Source organism: Pongo abelii, chromosome 9 (assembly GCF_028885655.2).
Source record: "Pongo abelii isolate AG06213 chromosome 9, NHGRI_mPonAbe1-v2.0_pri, whole genome shotgun sequence".
In the NCBI taxonomy this organism is placed as follows: Eukaryota; Metazoa; Chordata; class Mammalia; order Primates; family Hominidae; genus Pongo; species Pongo abelii.
The window spans coordinates 103040068-103065881 of record NC_071994.2 but is presented as its reverse complement, the minus strand read 5'-3'; the positions used below and the strand labels follow the sequence as shown (position 1 = coordinate 103065881).

General features: G+C 33.1%; 1 protein-coding gene across 1 annotated transcript in view; it reads right to left on the bottom strand.

Moving 5' to 3' along the window:
* CNTN5 (contactin 5) overlaps positions 1-25814 on the bottom strand; it is a 1356469-nt gene that overhangs the window by 290448 nt on the left and 1040207 nt on the right. The window contains exons 10-12 of the mRNA XM_054524966.2: positions 12088-12269; positions 2814-2950; positions 1544-1673 (exon numbers count right to left, since the gene is read on the bottom strand). Of these exons, the coding sequence (XP_054380941.1) occupies positions 1544-1673; positions 2814-2950; positions 12088-12269 (449 nt within the window). The remainder of the gene's footprint in view (positions 1-1543; positions 1674-2813; positions 2951-12087; positions 12270-25814) is intronic.

Here is a 25814-nt window from a genome sequence, read left to right as displayed (position 1 = left end):
ATTGAGATAGGTTAAGAGATTTTTTAAAACCAAAGAAATTAGCCAGGCATGGTGGCTTATATCTGTAATCCTAGCACTTTGGGAGGCTGAGGTGGGCAGATCACTTGAGGTTAGGAGTTCAAGACCAGCCTGGCCAACACGGTGAAACCCCATCTCTACTGAAAATACAAAAATCAGCTGGGTGTGGCTGTGGGCACCTGTACTCTCAGCTACTTGGGACGCTGAGGCAAGAGAATCTCTTGAACCCTGGAGGTGGAGGTTGCAGTGAGCAGAGATGGCATCACTGCACTCCAGCCTGAGCGACAGTGAGATTTTGTCTCAAAGAAAAAAAGTTAAAAAGCTAAAGAAATTTATGAGGAGATAGTTGCAGGTAACTTTTTTTTTTTTTTTGCCTCCTGGGAATAGAATTTACAAAAAGTAATTTTGAAAATATTTCTTGTGAATGATAAGGGTTTGAGAAATGTTTCAGGGCTACTAACTAGGTGAAGGGTGAATCAGCCTTTTAATTCAGTGCTATTATACTGTGAGTTGACAAGAAAGTTCATTAACATTTGATTGGTTAGAATGAAGGAGACTGAAAGGAAGAATCCTAGATCTATTTTGGATGGATTTGTTGTAATGTGGAGAAATTTCAACTGCAAATATTCATAATTCAACAAATTGCTTTAGGATGTATTACATTTAGCTGATACGTAAATGGAAGGCTCCAAGATTCCTGAGATCTTTGGTGTTTCTCTTAAGTTACGCTTTGAGAATTTAAATGGGGAATAGAAAACACACTTGAACTTCTGCCCGCTTTGGAAAGACAATGAGTGAGTATCTTTCTTTACATTACAAACATCCCAGAACCAGTTTAGGAAAAAATCAAAGTAAGAAAAGTAAAATTCATTCCAATGGCTCATATAGGCTTATTCTGGGTAGTCTGTTTCACTAGATTGATTCTTTCCTGCAGTATTTAAATAGTGAAGAAATGCAGTGTCTGGGTTACATTCTTATCAAGGGTGTAACCCTATGAGATTGTAGTGCCTGGCGTCAGGAAGCCTTTCCCTGTTACGTAAGGATAGTATTAGTTGATGCCCCATGAGGAGAGAGTGATTTAGCCTGGAGTCTTGTCTTGCAGGATCCACACAGCTACTGATAGGAACTGCCTGGGAAATTATTAAGCATTGCTATGGGAGCATGGACAGGCTGCTGGAATTCTATATTCTGATCTCCTACCCTCAAGGCATTCTTCCTTGGAAGTTAACATATATTTCTTTACATGATTTTTTTTAAGTGCTATAGCAAAGATGTATTGTGTAGACCTTTTAAGATTAAAACTAAAGTTAGAAAAACTATACGAACAAAAAGTTATGGGACAAACTATACACAACATAAACCTGTCTACTAAAGTTAAAAAAAATCAGCAAGACATAGTATTTCTTTTCAACCATAAAATAGATTTTTACAACCACATCATAAACCTTCAGTATAGTAAAAATTAGAGCATGAAAAGAAGCAAGGTTTTTTTTTTTTTCCATTTATTTACTTAGAAACTGCATACCTAGAATCTTCAGCTCAGCACTAGCGTAAATGGCTCCATACTTATTTTCAGCCAAACACTGATACATTCCAGCATCTGATTGATTCACATTGTGGATCATCAATACTCCATTAACCATCTCAACCCTACTCTGTAATGGAATTAAAAAATTAGATCTAGAAAGTAAACAAATAACACGAATTTTATGGGTATTCTCTCCTAGACTAAGAAAAAACAAGTTTGCAATTAATGCAGTTAAACATTATTTGGCAACTTAGCAATGTAAATGTACGGTTCATTAGTTTATTATAACATGCCTCTTGTAAATTATAGTTATTTATTGGTTGAAAAAGAAATTACAATTTTTTTGTAGTTATTCTGACAAGTTTTACTTTCAGTTTGGTTTTTAAAGTGAGGTGCCTTTTTTTTGGTACACTAGTTGAGCTTGTGAAATATAATCAGCAGGTGATGCTTTTATTTGCATTCCATTTACAAAGGGAAAGAAGGATTCATATAATAGAAAGGATTGAGGTTGTAGACACATGAGATCAAGGTTAAAAATAGCCCAGGTCATAAGAACAATCCCTTTACTATATTGATCCAATCAGGAGTTTGCCATTTTCACTCACTTCCTAAAAATCTGACACAAATAGAAAACTGCCTTGTGACTAGATTCTAGATAAAATTATTGGTCAGACAATATACTTCAGTATCAGAAGATAGTATAAAAAAATTGAGCATGTGAAAATTAAGGTAACCTTAAGTCAAGAGCATATTTCAAAAACAAATTTTAAATTTAAAACGTTGTTAAACAACCAGATGTCTTGTCTACTTAATGCCAAGAAAATCATTAAAAAAAAAATCTTAGTTGGCAGTGCTTTGTGTATCAACGAAGATACCGAGTAATTTTAGGTGATATCTAAAGGTTAACTACAAATGGAAATAAGTCTATGATAATCATTGATAGTTTCATAAAAATTTATAGGATTGAAAACAGTTTAAAGAAACACTGTATTACCAAAAAATGTAATGAGGTAATTAAAATTTAAAAATGCTTATATATTTGTTATGTTTCTCACTCAAAATATATTAAAATATATGACTACTATATCCCAGACATTGAGCTAAATTCTCAGTTAATCCCCGTAACATTCATCCTTAACACAAACACGTCCTATTATATGAATCAGAAATAGGAAAAGGTTTTCAATAAGACTAAAGAAGCCTAGTTTGTCCTGTGTGAAATCTCGCTAAAATTGCAACAGAGCAGGTTAATAACTCCCAACAGTACCTGAGGTGAGAGGGGTACTCCATTCTTCAGCCAACGATACGTGGGTCTGGGTTTTCCAGTAGCTTTACATTCCCAACGGAGAGGGCTCCCACTGTCTAACTGAGTATCATTCAGTTTTTCTACCCAGTGTGGGTAGGCTGTAAGTATGTAAGCAGTAAACAAGGATGATTTCATTTCTCAAACGCTTTACCAAGTTTAAAATTTACATGAAAAAATTCAACGTATTTTTTTAAAAGCAATTCATTCAACCATAGGTATTTTGAAGAAGAACGGCATTGGGTTACACACAAAATTCTATTTCCTGTACCCCCAAAAAATAGGAGTGAAGATATTTTGATAATATAAAATGCTATTGTAACTATGCAAAATCTTCTTCTTTTTTTTTTGGACTTTAAGTGGTTTAGTTATCCCCAAGGCACCTGAACCAGTTTAATAGGAAGTCAGGTACTAGAGTCAATTGCTCTTTCAAATGTAGTGGGGCAGCATTAGCGCAGGTAGAAATATACAGTGTATCTACTCAGATTGTTTCTCTCTCTCTCTCTATATATATAAAACACCTGAATGACTTTGGAAAAATGATTTGTGAATCCAGATATTAGTGTAAAATTTTTCTTAATTTACATTCTTGCAATATAATTTTTTTATTTTTGCAAAATTGTTACAGAGGAAAATTTATTTTATTAAGAATGAGATACTGTTGTAATTATATGAAATCTTAAGATACAAGTTAAAGTTCATTTCCACTATTGGCCAATTTTTAAGGAAAAATGTTGAATAAAGCTGACTCTTTCTTTACAAATATTCTGTTTAAAACAGTCAAAGAAGTACGTATAAAAATATTGCACTGAACTTATTATTTCTAACAACATTTTTGGCAAAAACTAAAAAATATTTATATGTGCTACTGAGGGCTTCGATCATTCATTCATTTATATGTTCTTTCATATATGCTACATAGTCCTTGTTCGATCTTAGAGGCTATTAAGAATACAGAAACAGAGAGGCTCTACACTTAAAGAGTTTTTGCTGCGGTAGAGGTGGTCTAATGTCATTGCTAAGGAAAAGGAGAGCATATGAAAAAAGATGTGTTAAACAACTGCACATTGGACCTGGGACGGTGGCTCATGCTTGTAATATCAGGAATTTGAGAGGCCAAGGCAGAGGGGTTACTTTAGCCTGGGAGTTCCCAGCTTGGGCAACATGGTGAGACCTTGTCTCTACTAAAAATAAATAAAAAAAAAAAAACGCTATCCAGTTGTGGTGGCGCATGCCTATTGGTCCAGCTACTTGGAAGGTTGAGGCAGGAGGACTGTTTGATCATGGGAGGTTGAAGCTGCACTGAGCCATGATCATGCTACTGCATTCCCGTTTGGGTGACAGAGTGAGAACCTGTCTCAAAAAGGAAAAATAAAAAATAAAGAAAACTACACATGCATGTCAGAATAGTGGGTATAAAGGAGAAGCAGATGACCCAAACCAAAGCCAGTTTAGCAGGGAGGAGAAAGAGCAAGAAAGAACTCACATTTATTAAATGCTAGTGCATTACCATGTCCTAGACACCGAGCCAAATTCTCAATTAATCCATGTAACATTCATCCTTCAAACAAACATGTCCTATTTTATGAATCAGATTTTGACTCAAAGAGGTTAAAGAAATTTACCCAAGGTCACAAAGTTAGTTACTTGTTTCTAAGAGGGAATTTTGCTTTTATTAGCTTACTGGTATTCTGGCCAATATAGTCTAGACTTTAGAAGCCCCACTTTGGCATAGCATAGTCAGGATTTGTAGACCTTGGAATACATTCTGTGATTCAGCTTCTAAGCCTGCAAGCTATCATTCAAAAATCTTACCATAGTGAGTTTCAAATATTCATCATGATTTTTGTACCTGCCTTCGGAAATCATCTCTTTGTAGTTATGTGTCATATATGCTAAAATGCTGATAGGAGTGGTGAGATACACAAACAATATTAAACTCTACTTTTACATCTGGCTTTTCTGTAAACTTTACTAATCTGCCAGAATACTTTACACTATGCATGATTCTTGTAAGCCAAATAAACTGGTGTGTTATCTCCCAAGCACACATTGTATTTTATTTAAACAGTTCACTCTACACAGAGTGTTCTACTTCTATTCTCTGTCTCTTCTAATTCTACTCATGATTCAGTATTTATTCTAAATTAAGTAAGATTATTAATCACAGCCTCAAAGAAGAGTCATGTGCACCTCCTCTGGACACGTGTAGTTCTTATTCGTTTGGAAAATATTCATGTCGTAGCTTGTTACCTCTCTTCTGTTGCTGACTTAAATTGTTATTAAATATTTTGGTTGGTTAGAGTTTGACACTCAGCTAGACAGTGAGATCATTCAGAGCAGAAATGATTCTAAACATAATGTTAGGCGAAACAGTGTTCTACCTGAAATAACTGATTGTATTTGTTAGACTTATTGATCTATCTCTAAATGTACCATGACTGTAGCCTTTAAAATAAATTCAAAAGAGATTTTTAAAAGTTATAGAAATGAAGAGCTAGGAAAAAAAGAACAGTTAAAATATTCAAATAAAAACAGATTTGACATCTGAGAAAACAATCCATTAGAAATTGGAAGAAAAAATGTTTCTTCAAACATATTTTGGAATACTCTGTAAAGTGGCCTAATTTAGAGTCCTGATTCCAAAACAAATTTTTCATAGGAATCGAACATATGATTAATGACATTAATATAAATACGAATTAATTTTTTCTTTCCTTTCTTTAGATTTTTTTTTTTTGGATACCATTATAGATAAAATGCTTACTCTGAAGATACGAACATAAATGTGCCATCATATCTGTTTGCTATCAGCTCAAACTCTAGTGGATGAAAGGCCATTAAAATGTTATTCAAATTCATTCTACCAAGAATTCTACAAATAAAAGTGGCCTGTTACACTGCCCTCAAAATTGAAAAAATGCTATCAGTATGTCAATTATTGGCAGATAAAAGACAGATGTCATTTCATATTTTGTTGCTTTGAATGCTGTACTTCGTGTGTGAATCTTTTATACCAAACTATGTTGTTATGTGTAAGATCTATACATCTGTATCTTTATCTCTATCTATGTTGCATAATAGCAAAAAAAAAAAATCTTGAAATGGTATAACTTGGTGATGTCACTTGGCTGCTTAAGATGCTTTATGCAGTTAGTATATATAGCCTGCTTGTTAATTGACATGATATAAAAGCTTTCAAGCAAGTCCAAACAGATACACACACAAGCACACAAACGCATAAACATACACACACAAACATGCACACAGACACACACACAAGTGGAATTTGGGTTGTAGATTGTGTTACAATGAAGTTAAGCTCTATATTAGAAAAATAAATTTAATGTCATCATTGAATAAACATTAATTAACATTAAGGCTATGGGAATTTATGAATGGCTATCCTTCACAAAATACCTGGAAAATGTAGGTTATGTTCAATACTAGATCAGCTTGACTTCTACAACAGATTTCTTTTTTACATTGCAAGATATTTTATAAAATACTAGATCTATACTATACAGACCGAGGCAAAAAACATTATGTGAAAGGGCAGTGGTAAAATTTTTAAAATAAAACATTAAAAACTGAATTAAGTCCTGAAATAATTTGTTTTAGGCTGTAATCTGAAAAAGACAGTACAGTACTTGCAAGATTCTTACAAAAACAACAAAATTACTGGTAACATAAAATCGGAAACATAAAAGGTTACATTTAAACTTTTTTTTTTTTTTTTTTTTGGCAGAGGATTGCAAGTAACTAAGGGGCATCGGCTTTGGCTTCTGAATAATAACACGGGGTGAGCAGACACCAAGACGTGGTCTGCATTATGGAAAGTCTTTTACCTATCTGGGAAAGAAAAATCGCAGGTTGGACCACATTTAAAACAAACCTAATAACTTTTTAAAATCTAGCTTTTGTCAAGCCACCTATTTTAGGATGTGGAAAACTGAAGAGACATATGGCACTTTAAACCCAGGAGCTGTTAAAGCCTCACCAGATGCACGATGCTTATGTAATACATTTCGGTTTCAGATCAGTCTCTGGGTTACATTTTATAAAACGCTAAGCAGATGTGCGTAAAGAAAATTCTTGCTTATTATCTCTTGTCATTAGAAATTCTGTAACTCTCTTCTGATAAATGCTAAGTGTTATTGGCCTCCTTTGTTGCTTCCGTACTCTTATGTACTGAGGAGTCAACATATTTTATCCGCATAGATCACTTTCAGTATTATGACTCTCAGCTGTGGGCCAATGAGAGGTAATGTGTTATATTGGAGAGATTATACAATTGGGGGTGAATATGGGTTCAAATTCTAGTGCTACCATGCCCTTGCTCTATTATGTGGCTGAAAATGAGTTATTTAACTATAATGAGTCTCAGCTGTAAGCTGTAGATAGTAATACCTATTTCAATGAGCTACTATGATGATAGAAGATAATATATATTGGTTACTTTCTCCCCAATCCATTGCCCATGTGTAATGTTCAACTTCGTTTTCTAGCAACTGTGAATATACATATGGCATCACTTTCATAATAACAGTAGAAATCAAGGCAAGAATTTTTTCTGCATAGAACAGGATTGAAACCTGTCTTTAAGTATGAAATTTTTAACCGGGAATCTACAATTTTATATGATTTTCTAGAGTAAGTATTTAATACATTTTAATAGCTAAAACATCTTTAAAGATCAGACCTAACATACATAAACAGTATTTTGAAGAAAAGAAAAAAGAATAAAAACTAATGGCGAGGATTTTAATATATCATACAGTTTTCTGTAACATTAATAAAATGTTAACTGTAGTATATAAGAAGTAGAAATTATCTGCTCTCGATGCCATTCTCATCTCATGCCTTAGTTCAGGTTCTCAGTGTCTCACTGAGAAGTAGCATGCTATCCTTGGGGGTGGAGGTAGGATTTGAATTTTGGTGTCACTGCCAGTTTCAGTTGGATTCTGGTTCTACTATTTGTTATTAATGGGTCCTGGGGTAATAAGTTCCTTAATATTTTGAGGTCTAGTTTCTTATCTGTCAAATGGGAATCCTAATACCTAAGGGTTATCGTGAGTTAATGTATGTAAAGCACCTCATAGTAGTGTCTAGAAGCTCAGCTCTTGGTAATTATTAGTTCCCTTCATTAGTACCTTAGTCTTTCCTGACTCTCATCTATTTTTCATAGTGGACATTATAAAATGATGTGCATACCTAAGCATTAATCTTTATAACAGTATAGAATCATAATAAAAATTATCCACTGTGTGCTGAACAGAATTCATAGGGCTAGATGAAAAAAAAAGTAGACTGTTTTGAAAGAGCTTACAATCAAATTGCAGATGATAGAAGCCATTAACATTTGTGAGGATACTGTCCAGAGATTTTACGAAGATAAGGAAATCTATAATACCACTCTACACTGAAAATGAAACTGTATTCCTTTACTGGATACTTAGTACAGTACAACTTACTTTTCTTTTAAGCATTCTGGAAAAAGGAATATTTTAATACTGATACAATTCTACTTGAAATAGTAAATATAAACTGTCTAGAGGTCATAGTGCCTGTCTATAGAGTGACAAATTACTAGTTGGTGAGGCACATGATACGTATTTAAACTCACAGATCACATATCTCTATATAATGAGATTTTTGTGTACATAAAATATTTCCCATTTTGAGAACTCCTTATAACACTGCTTAAATGATGTTTGTCCTTCCTGCCTCCACCTTTCCCCCTTCAATTACCCCTTTTCTCCTTACTTTGTTCTTCATTTCTTTTGTCATTTCTTTCTTTTCCTTTTAATTGAGAACTTTACCAAGCAAGAGTTCAACTTGCATTAGAACTATAGAAACAAAATTTTATATGATGAGTTAAAACCAGGTCTTTTTGATCAGTCATCAGAAACTAGAGGGGACAGAAATAGCCAAAGAAATGACTTAACCCATGAAAATCCTATTACCAAGAAAGGCATACCAAGTAGAATATTTATGCAGTTTATGCTAAGGTTCAAATTATTTCCAAAACTTAGTATTTTAATTTTTCCAAGTTTTATTTCTTTTTTATGAGTATTACTTTTAAGACCTATTTATGTTATATTAGACATGTAAGTGTACCTTAATTTTAATTTATTTAACTACCATGGACTTCTTGATGTTGTATCATTTGTCGTTCTATGTTTACAATGTAGATACTGAATTAAAAACAGTAAAATCTGCAGCTTAAACTTATGCGTACCGTCTATATAGCACTTTTATAATGCTTTGACCAAGAAAAGGGACTAGAAATGCTGCCTTAGATCCCTGGTTCATTTTTTGAAACTAATAGCTAAGCATAAATATTCCTGCAATTGTACTTTCAAAAACAATGTGCTACCATTGTTTTCAGTACTACATGAATATTGACTGTTTGGATAAAAAGGGTAGTCTGTACTTCTAACAGATAGAGTCCCAATTACAGAGCTTCCTAAAGTAATTCATTCTATTGAGAGAATATTCTAAATATAAACCATGGAGACAGTGAAACATCCATTCACCACGCTATCCATATCTACTGCCAGTCAGGTGGAAATGACTGAATCCTATCTACACTGTACAGAGTTTGATGGGGAGGAGAGCCCTCATGTCTAACACGACAGTTTTAAAAGTACAAAAGTTGGATGAATACATGATAACCGACATACTTTTATTTTTTATTTGTAATATTTTTTAAGACACGGTCTAACCCAGGCTGGAATACAGAGGCACCATAATGGCTCACTGCAGCGTTGACTTTCTGGGTTCAGGTGATTCTCCCACCTCAGCCTTCTGAGTATTTGGGACCACAGGAGTGCAACGCCATGCTCAGATAATTTTTTGTATTTTTATTTATTTATTTTTTTTAGAGACAGGTTCAGCTGCCACGGCCTCCCAAAGTGCTGGAATTTCAGGTCTGAGCCACTGCACCTAGTTACCAAGATACTTTTAGAAGTGAAATAGGACACTCTTCATAATTGTCACAGGGCAGCAGATGTAAAGTGGGATTTTCTAGGGCAAAGCAAGGTGTATGGCCTCCTGATGGAGCCTGGTAGAAAGCCACCCTAAACGTGGGCTAAAGAAAGAGTTCACATGCTTTCAATATACATTCCCCACCTGTCACAAATATATGCCAAGTAGCTATCCAGCCCAGTTTCTCTTTCTAAGGAACAATCTAGATTTTTTTTTTCTATTCAAAGTGATGAATGCTTTGGGTAGGTTTGTCTTTACCCAGCTGGCCTACAGTGCATGACAAGAACACCCCAGATTGTTTAAGTAGCACTTTCTCACTAGAATGTACACCAGTAATAAGGAGTAAAAGCAATTTTTTTTTTACATTTCTGGAAATAGTCATCATTACCCATGAATTAAGTAGCTGGTGTTAAGGGAGGAGTAAGTAGAGTCATGCTATGTAGGAGCCTCAGTCCCTAGAACATAGGATCTAATTCTATTTAGGTGTGGGCCATTCTTCAGAACACAGAGAATTGGCACTTTCCTCTGATAGCCTTCAGAGTAACAGGCATGCTTTACATTATTTGTGATTTTCACAAATCACAACTTTCACAACAAATCACAAATCAAAACTTTCAGTGGTAAAGTTCCGGTTCAACACTTGTCTTTCAGTATCAGATTTTTATCTGTACAGAGGGATGGTAATCCTTCAAACTGTTGCTGTGAGAATAAAATGACCGTGTATTTTAACATTAATCTTTGCTCCACTGGTGTACAGAAAAAAACTTTTTTTTCCCTATGGCTAGAGAGAGTTGCCGTAATGATTTGTTTTATGAATTATGAACAGTTATAAACTTCGTGGATTTCATCCAAATATTCATGGCCTAAAAACAATCAAACCACTACTAATATTTCAATCTTAGGAACATTTAAATGTCTATGTCCTTTTCTTCCAGATGCTCTCCCCTGTTTAGCCCTTAAGGTACCAATCCTCTCTAAAGCTTTTCCTGACTCCTCTGAGTAGAATGCAGTAGACTCTGCATTCCCACAGTCCTCTTCACATGCCTTTGTCACTGCACATAGAATGCTCCCCTCTAATGTGGAGTTTGCTTTTCCTCTAGTCCAATGGATCGTGAGTTACTTCAGGGCTCTATTGCTGGCATGTAGAGCAGTACGAGGCACTTAACAAACATTAACCGTATCAATGAATGAATGGATAAAATGTGCAATGCATAATCAATTTGGTTACAGTGCTAAATTCCTAAAGGAGTTGTTAAAGATGAAGAAAGACTGGTTGAATTCAGATATTAATATTTCAAAATACTCTTTAGGAATTCCTGTAAAGGACATTAAGCTTTTAGAACTGATCTTGAGATACAGAGACAGTCATGGTTTCATGGAGGAAACAGCCAAGATGAAATTTGGATAACTATATATTCAAAGCATCTATATTTGCTTATTTCAATGCTCTAGCCTATTGCTTCTCTTTTTAGTGTCTTCATCTGGAAAATGAGAATACCCTAACTTATCCATTATATATATACTGTAAATCAAATATGAAAAGTGCAAACAACTTTGAACTTTAGAAGTAAAGATGAGATTGTAAAAACTTTTGAATGAGATTTTCCTAATTCTTAGACACAACCTGGTTGGCATTTTTGGACAATATAAACACTTGCAGGCTGTAGGGGCTATTTATCATACAGATGTATTAATTTAGGCCACAGGTCAGCAAATTTATTCTGAAAAATGCTCAAAAGCAAATATTTCAGTCTTTGCAAGTCAGCTGGTCTCTGTCTCTTTTTAATTCTGCCATTGCCAGGCAAAAATTGACATAGGTGATACGTAAACAAGTGGGTGTGACTTTGTTCCAACGTCATTTACAAAAAATGGCACCTGGGCAGGATCTGGTTGATGGACACTAGATTGGAACCTCTGATTCTGGCCAAGTTCTAGAATAAGTTAATAAGTTTTCCAAGAGTTTTAACTTGTCAGAGGATAGTGCTGGTGCCAGGGAAATAGCTAATTTTTAAGGACGTAAGTTCTGTATGCTGTAAAAAGACACCGATAATTCCCCATTCATTTATCATTTAAATCATTTCTATGTGTAGGGTAATTTGACATGATGCCTTACCATACGAAAGAAGTATGATTATAAATTATTACTTGGTTTTTATGTACCTAACAAACAATATTTAGTTAAAGGTAATTTCCACTTTCAGTTTGACTTTTGGGACTAGAGCAATCATGCTTTGCTGAAAACACTTACTGTATACTTGTAATTGTCCACGAAAGGAATTTTTTCCACGTGAGTTTTCAGCTCTGCACTCATAAATGCCTGCATCATCCAGCTGTACATTCGGTATTTCCAGCACTGCCTGAGATTTCCGCAGACGTGCCTTACTAGGAATATAACCATTAACCTTCATCCATGTGATTGTTGGAACGGGGCTACGATAGGGAACAAAAATACTGTTAATACACTCTCCACTATTAGGAACATAGATTCTGTTATCTGGTAATTTAAGCACTTAATAGGCTGAGTGCAATAAAATGTAATCACAATTAAGGACCATGTGCTGGTTGATATATTTCAATTTCCATGTGGGTTGTCTAGGAAGTAGATTATAAAAAGAATTTCCTTTTCTTTCATATTTCAGGAAAGCAATTAAAAGACAATATAAATTATAACCAATTATGATTTATTTTTAAAAACATTGTTAGCCAGGTGCAGTGGCTCACACCTGTAATCCCAGCACTTTGGGAGGCCAAGGCGGGCAGATCACCTTAAGTCAGGAGTTCGAGACCAGCCTGGGCAACATGGTGAAACCCCATCTCTACTAAAAAATACAAAAATTAGCCAGGCATGGTGGTGGGCGCCTATAATCCCAGCTACTCGGGAGGCTGAGGCAGGAGAATCGCTTGAAACCGGAAAGCGGAGGTTGCAGTGAGCCAAGATCGCGCCACTGCACTCCAGCCTGGGCAACAAAAGCCAAACTCCATCTCAAAAAAAAAAAAAAAAAAAAATTGTTATGTTTTTGTAAATGACAACAGTAACTTGGCAAAATTACTAACATGTGCTTATTGCAATGAGTCAAACAAAAGTGTTATGAATTAAGTAAATTAAAACTTGTCCTGCCTCCAACCCTGCAAATCTTATTTTCTGGCCAAATAGCAAATACAGTTTACACATAATCTCCCACTTCATCTCCGTGAAGCATATGTTCACACATGTAATGAGTTATTTCTGTTTTGTTATTTTTAAAATATAAATTTTGTATATTTGCTATTTTATTATTTAATGATCATATTCAATAAATATTAGCCTGACTTATTCTGCTTAATAGTTGCAAATTATTTCATTGTATAGATGCACCAGCTTAATCAACTGCCCCCTTTTAGGTAAACATTGAAGGCAGCGGAGGTTTTTCTTTTTTTTTTTTTTTTTAAATATTTTTTGAGACAGAGTCTTGCTCTGTCGCCAAGGCTGGAGTGCAGTGGCACGATCTCAGCTCACTGCAACCCGCACCTCTCAGAAGCATTTCTCCTGCCTCAGCTTCCCAAGTAGCTGGGATTACAGGTGCGCTGCCACCATGCCCGGCTAATTTTTGCATTTTTAGTAGAGATGGTGTTTCACCATGTTGGCAAGGCTGTTTTCGAACTCCTGACTTCAAGTGATCTGCCCACCTAGGCCTCCCAAGTTGCTGGGATTACAGGCATGAGTCGCCATGCCCGGCATTTTTCTTTTTTTAATCATTAAAAATCAATGCTGCTATAAATAACCTTGCACATATTTCATGTACTATTCTATTTTCTGTAGCAGTCGTTCACAAAAACCAGACTGATGGATCAAAGGACATGCACATTTTCCATTTTAATAAGTAGTGCCAAATTGTTTTTCAATAATATACAAGCAGTTTCCCTACCTACTGGTAATATGTGATACTGTTTCCCTATAGCTTTGCCAGCATTGCATTTGATCAATCTGCTTGAAGCTTTGTTAGTATTTATAGGGCAAAAAAATGGTGTTTTATTGCTTAATATTTTCCTGAACCCTAAGGAGGTTGAACATCTTTTCATGATTTTATTGGCCATTTGCATTTGCATTTCTGTGAATTGTTTGCTTATGGTTTTTTAAATTATTTTGCTTGCTTTTTTATTTGCTTATTTGTGTTAATTTCTTAGAGTTCTTTGTGTTTTAGGGCCATAGAACTATTCTTCCCCAGTGTATTGTTAGCTTATGATGGTTCCTGTAATACAATTTTATAATCATTTTTGGGGAGAAGAAAACATGTCTATAGTTTCCTTCCTGACTTCTGATTTTTTTCGTGTTTAGAAAATTATCTATAAACCTAAGTTTGTCCATATTTTCTGAAGTATTTGGTAGCATTTTGTATTACTTTAAAATGTTTGGATCTTCCATCTAACTGGACTATATTTGTTTATTGATGTGAGATAGGGAATGTAAGTGATTATTTCAGCATCATTAAATAAGTAAAACTCCTTTTCCCACAATATTTAAAATGTTGCTTTTGTCATATAATTTGTTCCCACATATTTGAATCTGCTTCAGGCTTCTAAATTCTGTTCCACTGATTTATTTAGTACTATTTATATTTAATACACTTCATGCTTTGGACCCAGTCGGCTTTCTCAGTTTGATTTCTCACTACTTCTTTCTGGATCTCCTGATCCAGAAACACATCCCTCTGTGTTTCCAATCATATCTGTTAAAATGCTACTCATCCTCTGAGACCTGTCCTAAACGCCTCCTCTTCAGCAAAGTCCTAATTTGTGTAGCCAGCTAGAATTTTTTCTTTTAAATAACAAAATGCTTTGTGTATCTTACTTATGTCTCTTGTAACAGTCTACCATAGATTGTAACTGTTAAGTGTAAGATGTTTTCCTATTATTTTTTCCTAAGGAGTGATAGCAATGTTCTCCATTATAAATGACATTATGATAAACATCCTTATGTATCTTCGAATACCTCTCTGCTTTATTCCTTAGGAATAAAACATAAAATTGAAGTTGCTGGATTAAGGAGTTGGCAATTTTTGCTTGTTGGTGTAGGTGCATGTATTCAATGTCCAGAAAGGATGAATCTTGCATTTTGGAATATCCTTTATATCAGTATGACATATTATTCTTTTAATAGATGCTAGGATTTTTGCATATATTCAGAGGTGAGATTGTCTGTAGCTTATTAAGGTTGTTTGTGAGCTTATTCGTTGGTGAGTTCATGGTCTGTTTATGGATAACTTTGACAGATGCGTAGCATAATGATGAGTGACTGCTTGGTAAACAAGCCAGAATATTCCTATTTTCTGTATTCTGTATCAACTTACATTGTAGGGAAATTATATTTGCCTTCATATACTGATAGGTTCTCACAGAGTTACCTGGGTCTGCCACCGTCAGTGGAGTTAGTTTTTTGACTGTGTTTTCCTTGATTGTATTGTTCAAATTTCTGCTTATGCCAACTTTGGCAATTCACATTTCACTAGAAAACCAACTATTTTATCTACAATTTCAATGTTTTAGCAGCAAGTTATGTAAATTGTAATTGTTTAGTTTTAAACAGTCTTAATCACAGGTGTTACATATTCTAGTAGTTAAGTGTGGGTTCCACAGCCAGACTGACTGGGTATAGAGGTAGCTCTGCAACTACAAGTTACTTAACATTTCATTTCTTTAGGTTCCTCAATTGTAATGTATGGTGGAAATATTACGACTTATGTCAGAGGGTAGTTGTGAATCTTGAAAGATTTAAACAGCCTGGCACAAAGTAGCAGGCAAAAAACCCTAGTTTACAATAATATAATGATGGTTCTTGCATATTCTTTACAATTTATATGGTATGAATGTATGTTTTCTGTATTTTCCCCCACAGAAATAGCATTACATATTGGTTAGGAGCATGGACCTTCAGAGAAACCTGGGTTCTAATATGATTTGGGCACAAAGATGCTATGCGACCTTGGGAAATTTGCCTAAGTTCTCTAAATTTTGTTTCTCATCTGTAAAATGAAGATATTTGTTTATTCCTCTAAAATGCATATATCTTTAGGGCAGTGGAATTTTGTTAAGCAGTATGCCCCCAGTGCTTCATATGTTTGGTATACTGTTAATAAATGCTTATGAAATAAATGAATGAACGATTGTCAAAATACCATTTTGAAGATTAAGTGAGATAAATTCTTATAAATTACTTAGTAAAATACATGCCATATTGTAAGCACCCAATAAATGTTAGATATAATAAGTTTTAAATGATTGACTATGTCAGAAGTTTGTCTATTTTATTCGTCTCTAAAATAAGCATTTTAAGTTTTTATTACTTTTTTGTTTTAATTCATGAGTTTCTGTTTTTAAATTTACTAATTCCTCTTATACTTTATATATATTTATATATTTATACTTTATATATAATTTATATATTTATACTTTATATATAATTCCTGTTACACTTTAACTTTTGAGCTGAATGATCAGTATAGTTATTATTCATGATTAATAATAAAATCATATGACTATCTTTTCTGCTGACATCAAACGTATGGCTACATATGATACGTATTGATACATAGAATGATATACAGTTTCTACTTTCTGGAACCTGCTGAGAATCTTTGCATACAGAATTAATTTTTGGTACAAGTTCCATGTTATTGGGAAAAAAGTATATTTTATTTATGATAAAAGTTTAAAAATTAGTTTTTATATAGCTTTTGTTATCATTCAGATATTGTTTTCATGTTTTTTATAATTTCAGAACAGTTTACCTCCTATGGAATCCTTGTACGCTAAAATAACCCATATCAATAGATGCAAAGTATTCTGCTTGAAGCAGGAACAAGGGTCCTGGAGTTTGCTCACTCCTCCCCTCACTTCACAGAAAACTACTACTCTATGTCCTCTTTATTTTCATCTTCACTGATCTGTCACACTGAGATAGGTGTGTTAATTTCCCACTACTATCATTACTACCAGTATCTTCTTACATAAGTTTTATTTTGTGTTTTGATTAATTTTCTCTCTGAAAATATATGTTCATAAAAGTTATTATTATTTTTAGAGTTTTAATTATCCTTTACCAAATACAATGACCCTCTAATTTTTGCTTTAAGTTATCCTTTTAAAAAACACTCCATTAACCTCACGCTCCTTGTCTATCCTATTATTTTTAGCTTTTTTTTTCATGGTATGTCACTTTGTTTTAATCTAATTTCCTCTAAATGGCAAATGGTTAGATTTAATTTTTGACTTAAAAACTATATTTGGTAATCTGTGTATTTTAATAGTGGAATTTTACTTTTTGATTTTGTTGCTCCAATTTATTAAATTGTTCTTATTCAGTTATCCCAGAATCACAAAATACAGAACAGCACATAACTTCATATTGAATGTTCACAGCAATAAAACTTGGAGTAAAAATAGTCATGGATTAAAAATGATCAAGGGAGATATGACAATAAAAGTAAATATGCAGATTAAAAATAAAATAGACATTTAAAAACAACAATATAATCATATAAATGTAAAACTCAATGGCTGGGTTATACATCAAATTAGACATAGTTGAAGAGAATATTTCCAAAAGTGATAGATAGATTAGAGCTTCATATACAGAATGAGGCACTGAGAGGAAGGAAGACAGAAAATACATAAATATGGGCATCAGTTTGTAGACATGTAGTATAAAGCTAGAGGGTATAAGTCCAATCTAAGATAATAGATAGATATAGAGATAGAGAGAGAGTTAAGAGAGAGGGAGAGTGAGAGAGAGAGAGAGAGAGAGAGAAGACTATGTAATATCTGAAAAGTATTCAGCATACAATTTTCCTCAAATGAAAGACATGAATCCACAAACACAGGAAATACAATATATACAAAGCATGACTAAAGCCACAGAACACCAATGACATATATTAAAAGTAGCCAGAGAGGGAGACAGATAATTTACCAAATAACAATGATTAGCATGTCTACTGGCTTTTCAACAGCAGCAATGGAAGCAGGAAAAGACGTTGGAACAAGTATGTTCAATATAGCGGAAAAGAGAGTAAAAGCACCTATAAACTAATAATTTTGTATCCTGTAAATTTTTCTTTAGGAGTGCAAAAGGAGATAAGGATATCAAATCTACAAATATTGAACAAGTTTTTCACCAACAAACAATTACTAAAGGATATACACTTCAAGAAGGAGAATAATGACTCCAGAAAGAAAGTTTAAGATGCAAGAAGTGGTAAGAAAAAACACAAATAGTAATAGCAACAGCAATAAAAATAATGTGTGTGTATAAAAAGGGACAGCACTAAAATACTGACCAAAAAGAGCACGTAATTAAAAAAAATAAGTCATAAGCTAATGTGTCCTGAAGTTCTTTCATTTTGGGGAGGAAGATGGTTAAGATATCGATTAGCTTTTGACTTTAGAAATAAATACTGAAATTAATGACAAAATCATAAAATAGTAGAAAAGATGAGTATAATTTTACAAACAAATGAGGTATATATATAGCAAAGCCTGGAAACCTCATCTGTTTCCAAAATCCTTTTTTTTTTTTTTTTTTTTTTGGTCTCCTGTCCTGGACATACATTTGCCTTTTTTTTTTTTTTTTTTTTTTTTTTGGCTACAGCTATGATGATTTCTGGCTATCAAGTATAGAAGAATTGTTTTTAAAAATCTATGACTCTCTACTCTTCTTTTATTGGATAGTTTGATATCAACACCCAGAATACATTTGTAAGTAACAAGTTGAAAATAGGACTGAGTTTCTAAACGACTGTGTAGAGAAAAGTACAAAATTGTTACCTCACCGATGCTAACTAATAACATTCTGTCAGATGTTACATGAATGAGGTATAAATGTATACCTTGCTAAGCTCCAGACTTTCTAGGGTTTATTTTTTATATCTTCTAGCATTATCTTACTAATATAGAACTTAATACATAAAAATGAAAATGGGTAACTGACATAACAAGACAGTAAATATTTGGAATTCCCATAACAGTGAGGATGAAGATGGAAAGGAATGCATACTGGAGAATGACGAGATGAAGTTTCATGCTATGCAGTGGAAAACATTTGGTAAAACTGTCATCCTTAAGAGCTTAGAAAGGTAATCTGAAATGCTTCTAAACCTAGGAAAGGAGTTACAAGATAGAACGTTAAAAACGTGTGATTATTACTAGCTACGTTCATCGAATTATTAGAAGAAAGAGATGAGCTCAGGAAAATACTGGTTAGGTTGTTGGGAGAATAAATGAAAATAGAAAGAATGCAAAATGTGGGACCTTGGTCAGTATAGCAGATTAATTGAAAAACTGGTTTTAATTCTCCATCACTGCCTATATTCACATCCTTCGCTGGGTAACTTTGCACATCTTACCATTAGAAGATGGAGTCTTGTAACCCATGCTTTGAGTATGGCTTGCCTTATGATTTGCTTTGGCCACTATATTGTAGCTTTAATTCTTTTGTGCTGCTCTCTCTCTTGGACCCTTGCCTTTACCATGAGAACAATCAGGAAAATTAGGATATAGAACATTTTTTATAAAACCCGAGTTCTTCCTCATATCTCTTCTCAATTATTTCACCGATGTCCCAGGCAATCAATGATCTGATGTCCATAATTTAGGAACACTTTCACCAGTTTTATACTTTTATGTAAATTGAATAATAACAGCATGTAGTATTTTGAGTATGTCTTCTGTCTCTCTGTGTAAGATTTATAAGATTCATTTAAGTTGTTGTGCACATCAGTAGTTAATTCCTTTTAATTGCTGAAGAGTATATCAATATATGGATATGCCACAATTTGTTTATCCAGACATCTGCTGACGGTTGGACATTTGGTTTTCAGTTTTAGGCTATTATGAATAAAACTTTATATAAGTATTTTTGAACATACATTTTTAATTCTTTGGGGTAAAAAGCATAGAAATTCTAGAATGTATGGTAAGTAAATGTTCAACTGTATAAGTATTTACCAGACTATTTTTCCATTGTACCTGTATAATTTAACATGTCTACCAACAATGTATGAAATTTCCAGTTGTTCTACATCTTTGAAAATACTTGGTATTGTCATTTAATTTTAGCCATTTTTGTAGTACTGTAGTGATACTAAAGTGTGGTTTCAATTTATATTGCCTGATGACTAACAACTTGGAGCTACTTTTGATGTTTTTATTAGCCATTGGCATACTCAAATCTTTGGTTCATTTTTTACGTTGCATTTTTTCCTTCCCAGCATTAAATGTAAGAATTATTAGTTCATATTGGATACAAGTTCTTTATCAAATATATATTGCACATATTTTCTTCCAATCTGAGCTTGCCTTTTTATTTTCTTACCATTGTCTTTTGACACAAGCAGGTTTTAATTTTGATGAAGTTCTTGTAATCTTATTGTTTTCTTAGTGGTTTTTCCTTTTCTGTCTTAAGAAGTATTTTCTGACTCCAGAAAGTAAAAAGTGAAGATATTTTTCCATGTATTTGTAGAATACATAGAAAATACATAGATTTGCATCTAGGTATGTAGAAATCTATATAGAATACATAGATTTACATTTAGGGCTATGATCCAATTTAAGTTTATTTTCTATTTATGGTACAGGATACGGTTAAAGGATCAGTTTATTTAACATAGATATCCATTTGTTTCAGCACTACTTATTCAAAATATTACCCTTTCCCTATTGAATTAATTGGCATTTTTTTGACGGACTTTAGAAGGTGGGTAAATTTCTGAGCTTTCTTCTGTTGCATTAATCTATAAGCCTATCTTTATGCCAATGTCTCATTTTCTTGATTATTATTACTTTTAGAATAAATATTGAGTAAATCTTTAAATTAAGTAGTGTAAGTCTTCTAAGTTTGTTTCTTTTTCTACCTTTGGCTATTTCATATGCTTTGAATTTCATGTAAGTTTCAGAAGTAGCTTGCTAAATTTTACAAAACTAGAAGTAGGCTAGGATTTTGACTGGATAATATTTAATACATATATCAATTGTGAGAGAATTGACTTCTGAACACTATTGAGTCTTGTATTCCATGAACACGGTATTTCTTCTTATTTTGGTATTCTTTCATTTCTCTCATAAATGTTATGCAAATTCTCAGTGTACAGGTCTTCTGCATATTTTGTTTAGTTTATCCCTAAATATTCATTTTAGGGTTTTTGTTGTAGATTCCTGAAAATACACATACACATTTATGCCACCTCCAATCACAGGCAGGTTTATTCCTTCCTTTTCCATCTCAAAGCCATAATTATTATTTTTAATGCCTGACTATACTGTCCAGGTCTCCCATTAAGTGTGGAACAGAGGTGGTGATAAAAGGAAAGGGGAAATATTTTAGTCTCTTACCATTATGATGCTGAATATTGACTTTTTGTAGGTGTCTTTTTCCTAGATGAGAAAGTTTCCCTCTAATCCTACATATTTGACAGTTTCATCATCTATATTGGATTTTATTATATGCATTTTCCGTATTTACTAAGATGATGTAAGATTATTTTCTTTTATTCCATTCATGTGACTAATTATATAAATTGATTTTTAATAGTTAAAACAACCTTACATTCCTGAGATAAATCCAAGTTGGTTGGGCATGTTATATAATTTCTTCTTTACATGTTTGATAGAATTCATCAATGAAACTAACTGGGACTCAATTTTTTATAGTATAAGGGTTTTTAATTACAAATTTAATTTCAATGATAGATAGGCAAAAATTCATATTTTCTGTTTCTACTTGTGCCAGTTATAAGAATTATTTATTTTAAGGAGCTTGTTTATTTGACCTAGTTGTAAAATTAAACTTTGTCAATTAACATTGCCTTCCTGTACTTTCAATGTTTGAGGACAGAGATGTAGTGATGTTTCTTTCCTCTTTCATGATTGATATTGGTTAAATTTTCTCTCTTGTTTTTGATGTTTATCAGTTTTATTAATATTTTCTAAAAATGAGATTTGAGTTTTACTTTTTCCTTATTATCTGTCCATTTTTAATTTTACTGATATCTACTACTTAATCTTTCTTTTCTTCTACTATCATTCATCTTGAATTGATTTCATTTTCCATTTGTTTAAGGTAGAAGTTTAGATCATTAAATTTTGAATTTTCCCTTTTAAATGATGAAAATTTACCTGTAAGCATTGCTTTAACTATGTCACATACATGTTGTGTTTTCATCATTATTCAGTTAAAAATATTTTCTACTTTCTTTTGTGATTTCCTCTTGATCATTTTGTTATTTAGATGTGTGTTTTGAATTTCTAAATATTTGGTGAGTTTTTAAGTATTCTTTTGTTATTGGTACATAATTTAATTTTGTTGCAATTAGGGAGCATATGCTCTTCGTTTTTAGTCTTTTTTAGGGGTAAGACTTGTTTTATGGCCCAACACATAATTTATCTTGGTGAATATTCTATGTGTAGATCAGTGTATTCTGTTGTTGTTTGGTAGAGTTCTTTAAATATCAATTAGGTCAAGTTGGTTAATAGCTGTGTTCATGTCTTCTGTACTTTACTGATTTTCTGTCTTCTTGTTCTTCTTATAATTGATAAATTACTGGAAAAGAAGGTTATTTACTGATTTTCTGTCCTGCTGTTCTTGTAATTGATAAATTACAAGAGAAGAGTGTTAAAATCTCCAACTATTATAGTAAAATGTCAATTTCCTGTTAAGTACTGTCAGCTTTTGCTTCATACATTTTAAAGTTCTGTTACTAGGTGCATATACATTTTGGATTTGAATGTCTTCTTGAAAAGTTAATCTTTTTATTATTATAAAACGTTCATCCTTATCTCAGGCAACACTCTGTGCTACATTATACTTTGATATTAAGATACTCTCTTCAACTTTCCTATGATGAGTATTTGCATGGTACACTTTTTTAATCTTTCTGCTTTTAACATATATATCTTCACATATTAAAAAAAATCATTTTTAAATTTGCTTTCTTGCAGATAGTATATTATAAGGTCTTGTTTTCAATCTAGTCTGACAATGTTTTTCTTTGGTTTAGTTTGTGAATTTACATTTAATATAATTACCTGTGGTTGGGTTTAAGTCTAGCATTATAATATACATTTTCTGTCTATCCCATCAGTTTTAATATCTTTTTTCCTCTTGTCTTATTTTTATTAGTTTTTAGTATTTCATTTTACTCTTATTCTAGTTTATTTAATGCAGCCTTTTGTTTTTTGTGCTATGTGTTTGATTATTTTGAAGTTTGCAATATGAATCTGACAATATTATGCTTACAGGTTCTCCTTCCTATCCTTTGTGCCATTCTTTTCATACACATTATTTCTACATACTTTATAAACCCTCTAACACATTATTATATTTTTTCTTTACAAAACAAGTGGAAATAGAAAATTTTAGAAATTAAAAATAGCAAATATACTTTATATGTACACATATATTTTAAAAAACATTTCTTGCTCTTTTTTTGTGGAGTTTTAAAACAGTATTACATTTCCTGCAACCTAAATAATTTTCCTTAACATTTCTTGTGCTGTTTTCTCCTGCAGCAAATTATTTTAGCTAAAAATGTCTTTATTTTTAAAAGAATAAATGTATTTAATTTTTTGAAGAATATTTTCACTGGATACATAACTCCAAGTGAACTATTTAAGATTCTCTTTTTATTTTTGTTTTTCATCAATTAGTTTATGTTGTATCTTCCCACGTTTTTCTTTGTTTTTACCCTGTTTATATTTCATTGAGCTTTGGAGATCTGTAGGGTTAAGTTTTACAACAATATAGATAATTTATTTTTATATTCTTCAAAATATTTTTGGTCTATCCCTCTCTTCTGAGACTAAACCTTGATATATGTTATGTAACTAATTGTTCCATAAAGCAATAGCTATAATTCCATTTTATTTCTCTTTATCTAGTATATTTTACAGTTGGTAATGCTCTATGTTCAAATTCATTGATCTTTTCTTCTGCAGTGTCTAATCCACTGTAAATCCAATCTAGTACATTTTTTCACTTTTTTTTCTAAAACTTTCATAAAGATAACTTGTATTTCTCTCTTGATTATATTGATGTTTTCCTTTAAATGACTGTATTAGAGTTCTCCAGGGAAACAGAATCAACAAGAGATAGATTTAGACATATATGTATTTATTATGGGTATTGGCTCACACAATTATAGAGGTCAAGAAGTCCCACAACATGCTGTCTTCAAACTGAAGAACCAGGAAAGCTTTTGATGTAATCCAGTCTGAGTCCAAAGAAGAACCTGGGGATCTGATGATGTAACTATTTGAAGTTGAAAGTTTGAGAAATTGGGGGCCACTGATGTAAGCCCCCAAGTCTAAAGGCCCTAATGTTCTAATGTCTGATGGTAGGAGAATACGGATGTCCCAGCTCCAGAAAAGAGTGCAAATTCAACCTTCTTTTTATTTTTTATTTTTTTTGAGAGATAGAGTCTCGCTCTGTCACCCAGGCCGGAGTACAGTGGCATGATCTCGGCTCACTGCAAGCTCCGCCCTTGGGATTCATGCCATTCTCCTGCCTCAGCCTCCCCAGTAGCTGGGACTACAGGCGCCCGCCACCACACTGGGCTAATTTTTTGTATTTTTAGTAGAGACAGGGTTTCACCATGTTAGCCAGGATGGTCTCCATCTCCTGTACTGGTGATCTACCCGCCTCGGCCTCCCAAATTGCTGGGATTACAGGCATGTGCCACTGCATCCGGCCTCTTTTTTCTTTGTAAAAATTCTATCTGTGTCCTCAATGGATTAGATAATGTCCTCTCACGCTGATGAGGATAAATCTTCCTTACTCAATCTACTGATTCAAGTGACAATCTCTTCTAGAAACACTGTCATAGAGAAACCCAAAAATTATGCTTTATAAGCTATCTGGGTATCCCTTATTTCAATCAAGTTGACATCTAAAATTAACCATCACAGTGACTAAACATATTAAGAGCTGCCATAAAATACTTTGTTTATTCCAACATTTCTGATATTTCTGGGAATGTTTTATTGACTGATTTATCTCCTGTTTATAGTCCATATATTCTTTTTGTTGTAGTTTCTTCATATTTCTACCAATTTTTATTAGAGGCTTCACATTATCAGGTCTCTGAATTTTGTTTTTGTCCTTTAATCATTGGCAAATTTTTTTCTGGCATGCAGCTAATTTACTTGCGGTTTAGTTTAATCCTTGTAAAACTTTTTTTTAATCTTTTTTAGGGTGAGTTCAGAATAGTCTTTATTTTAGAGCTACATTAACCCTACCCCTATGACCTGGTCTTTTTTTCACTCTGTACTGAATAAACCATGGTTCAAAGAGGTTTTATTTGGTTAACTGGAGTTTGAAGATTTCCCAACCCAGTTCAATATCTGGCTCTTTGTTTGTTGGTTTTCAGGTTTTCTGTTTTTTTTTTTTTTTTCCTTCTCTACTAGTTTTTCTTAGTTTTTCCACCCTGTGCATTCATAGCTTAGTATTTGTTCATATACTCAATGAGATCCCAACGCAGATGTCTGGAAGTTGTTCTTTGTGTAACTCCTCTATTCCTGTTACTTGCCCTGTAAATTTCAGTCACATCAGCTTCATTGATCTCCCTCTCTGTCCTTTCAGCTCTATGAAACTTGTGATCATCTTAGATTTCTCCTTTCCAGGTCAGTTTGTGATAAAAAAAATTCCTGGAAGAACACTAGGATAATGGTCAACTTCACTCTTTTTTATTCTCTGAGGGATCACATTCCTGCAATGCCTGTTATCCAATATATGACAACAACTGTTCCATATATTTTATTCAGTTTTTTCGTAGTCTAAAATTGAGGCCTAATGTGGTACAAATTACCCTGCCATGCTTATTAGTGGCAGTCCAAAATTGTTTTAATAGGGGAAAAATTAATCTGGTAACAATCCAAAGTCTGATAATAGAATAATGAATACATATGTTTTATATGTATACACATTAGATGATTATTTATTAGATAAAATAA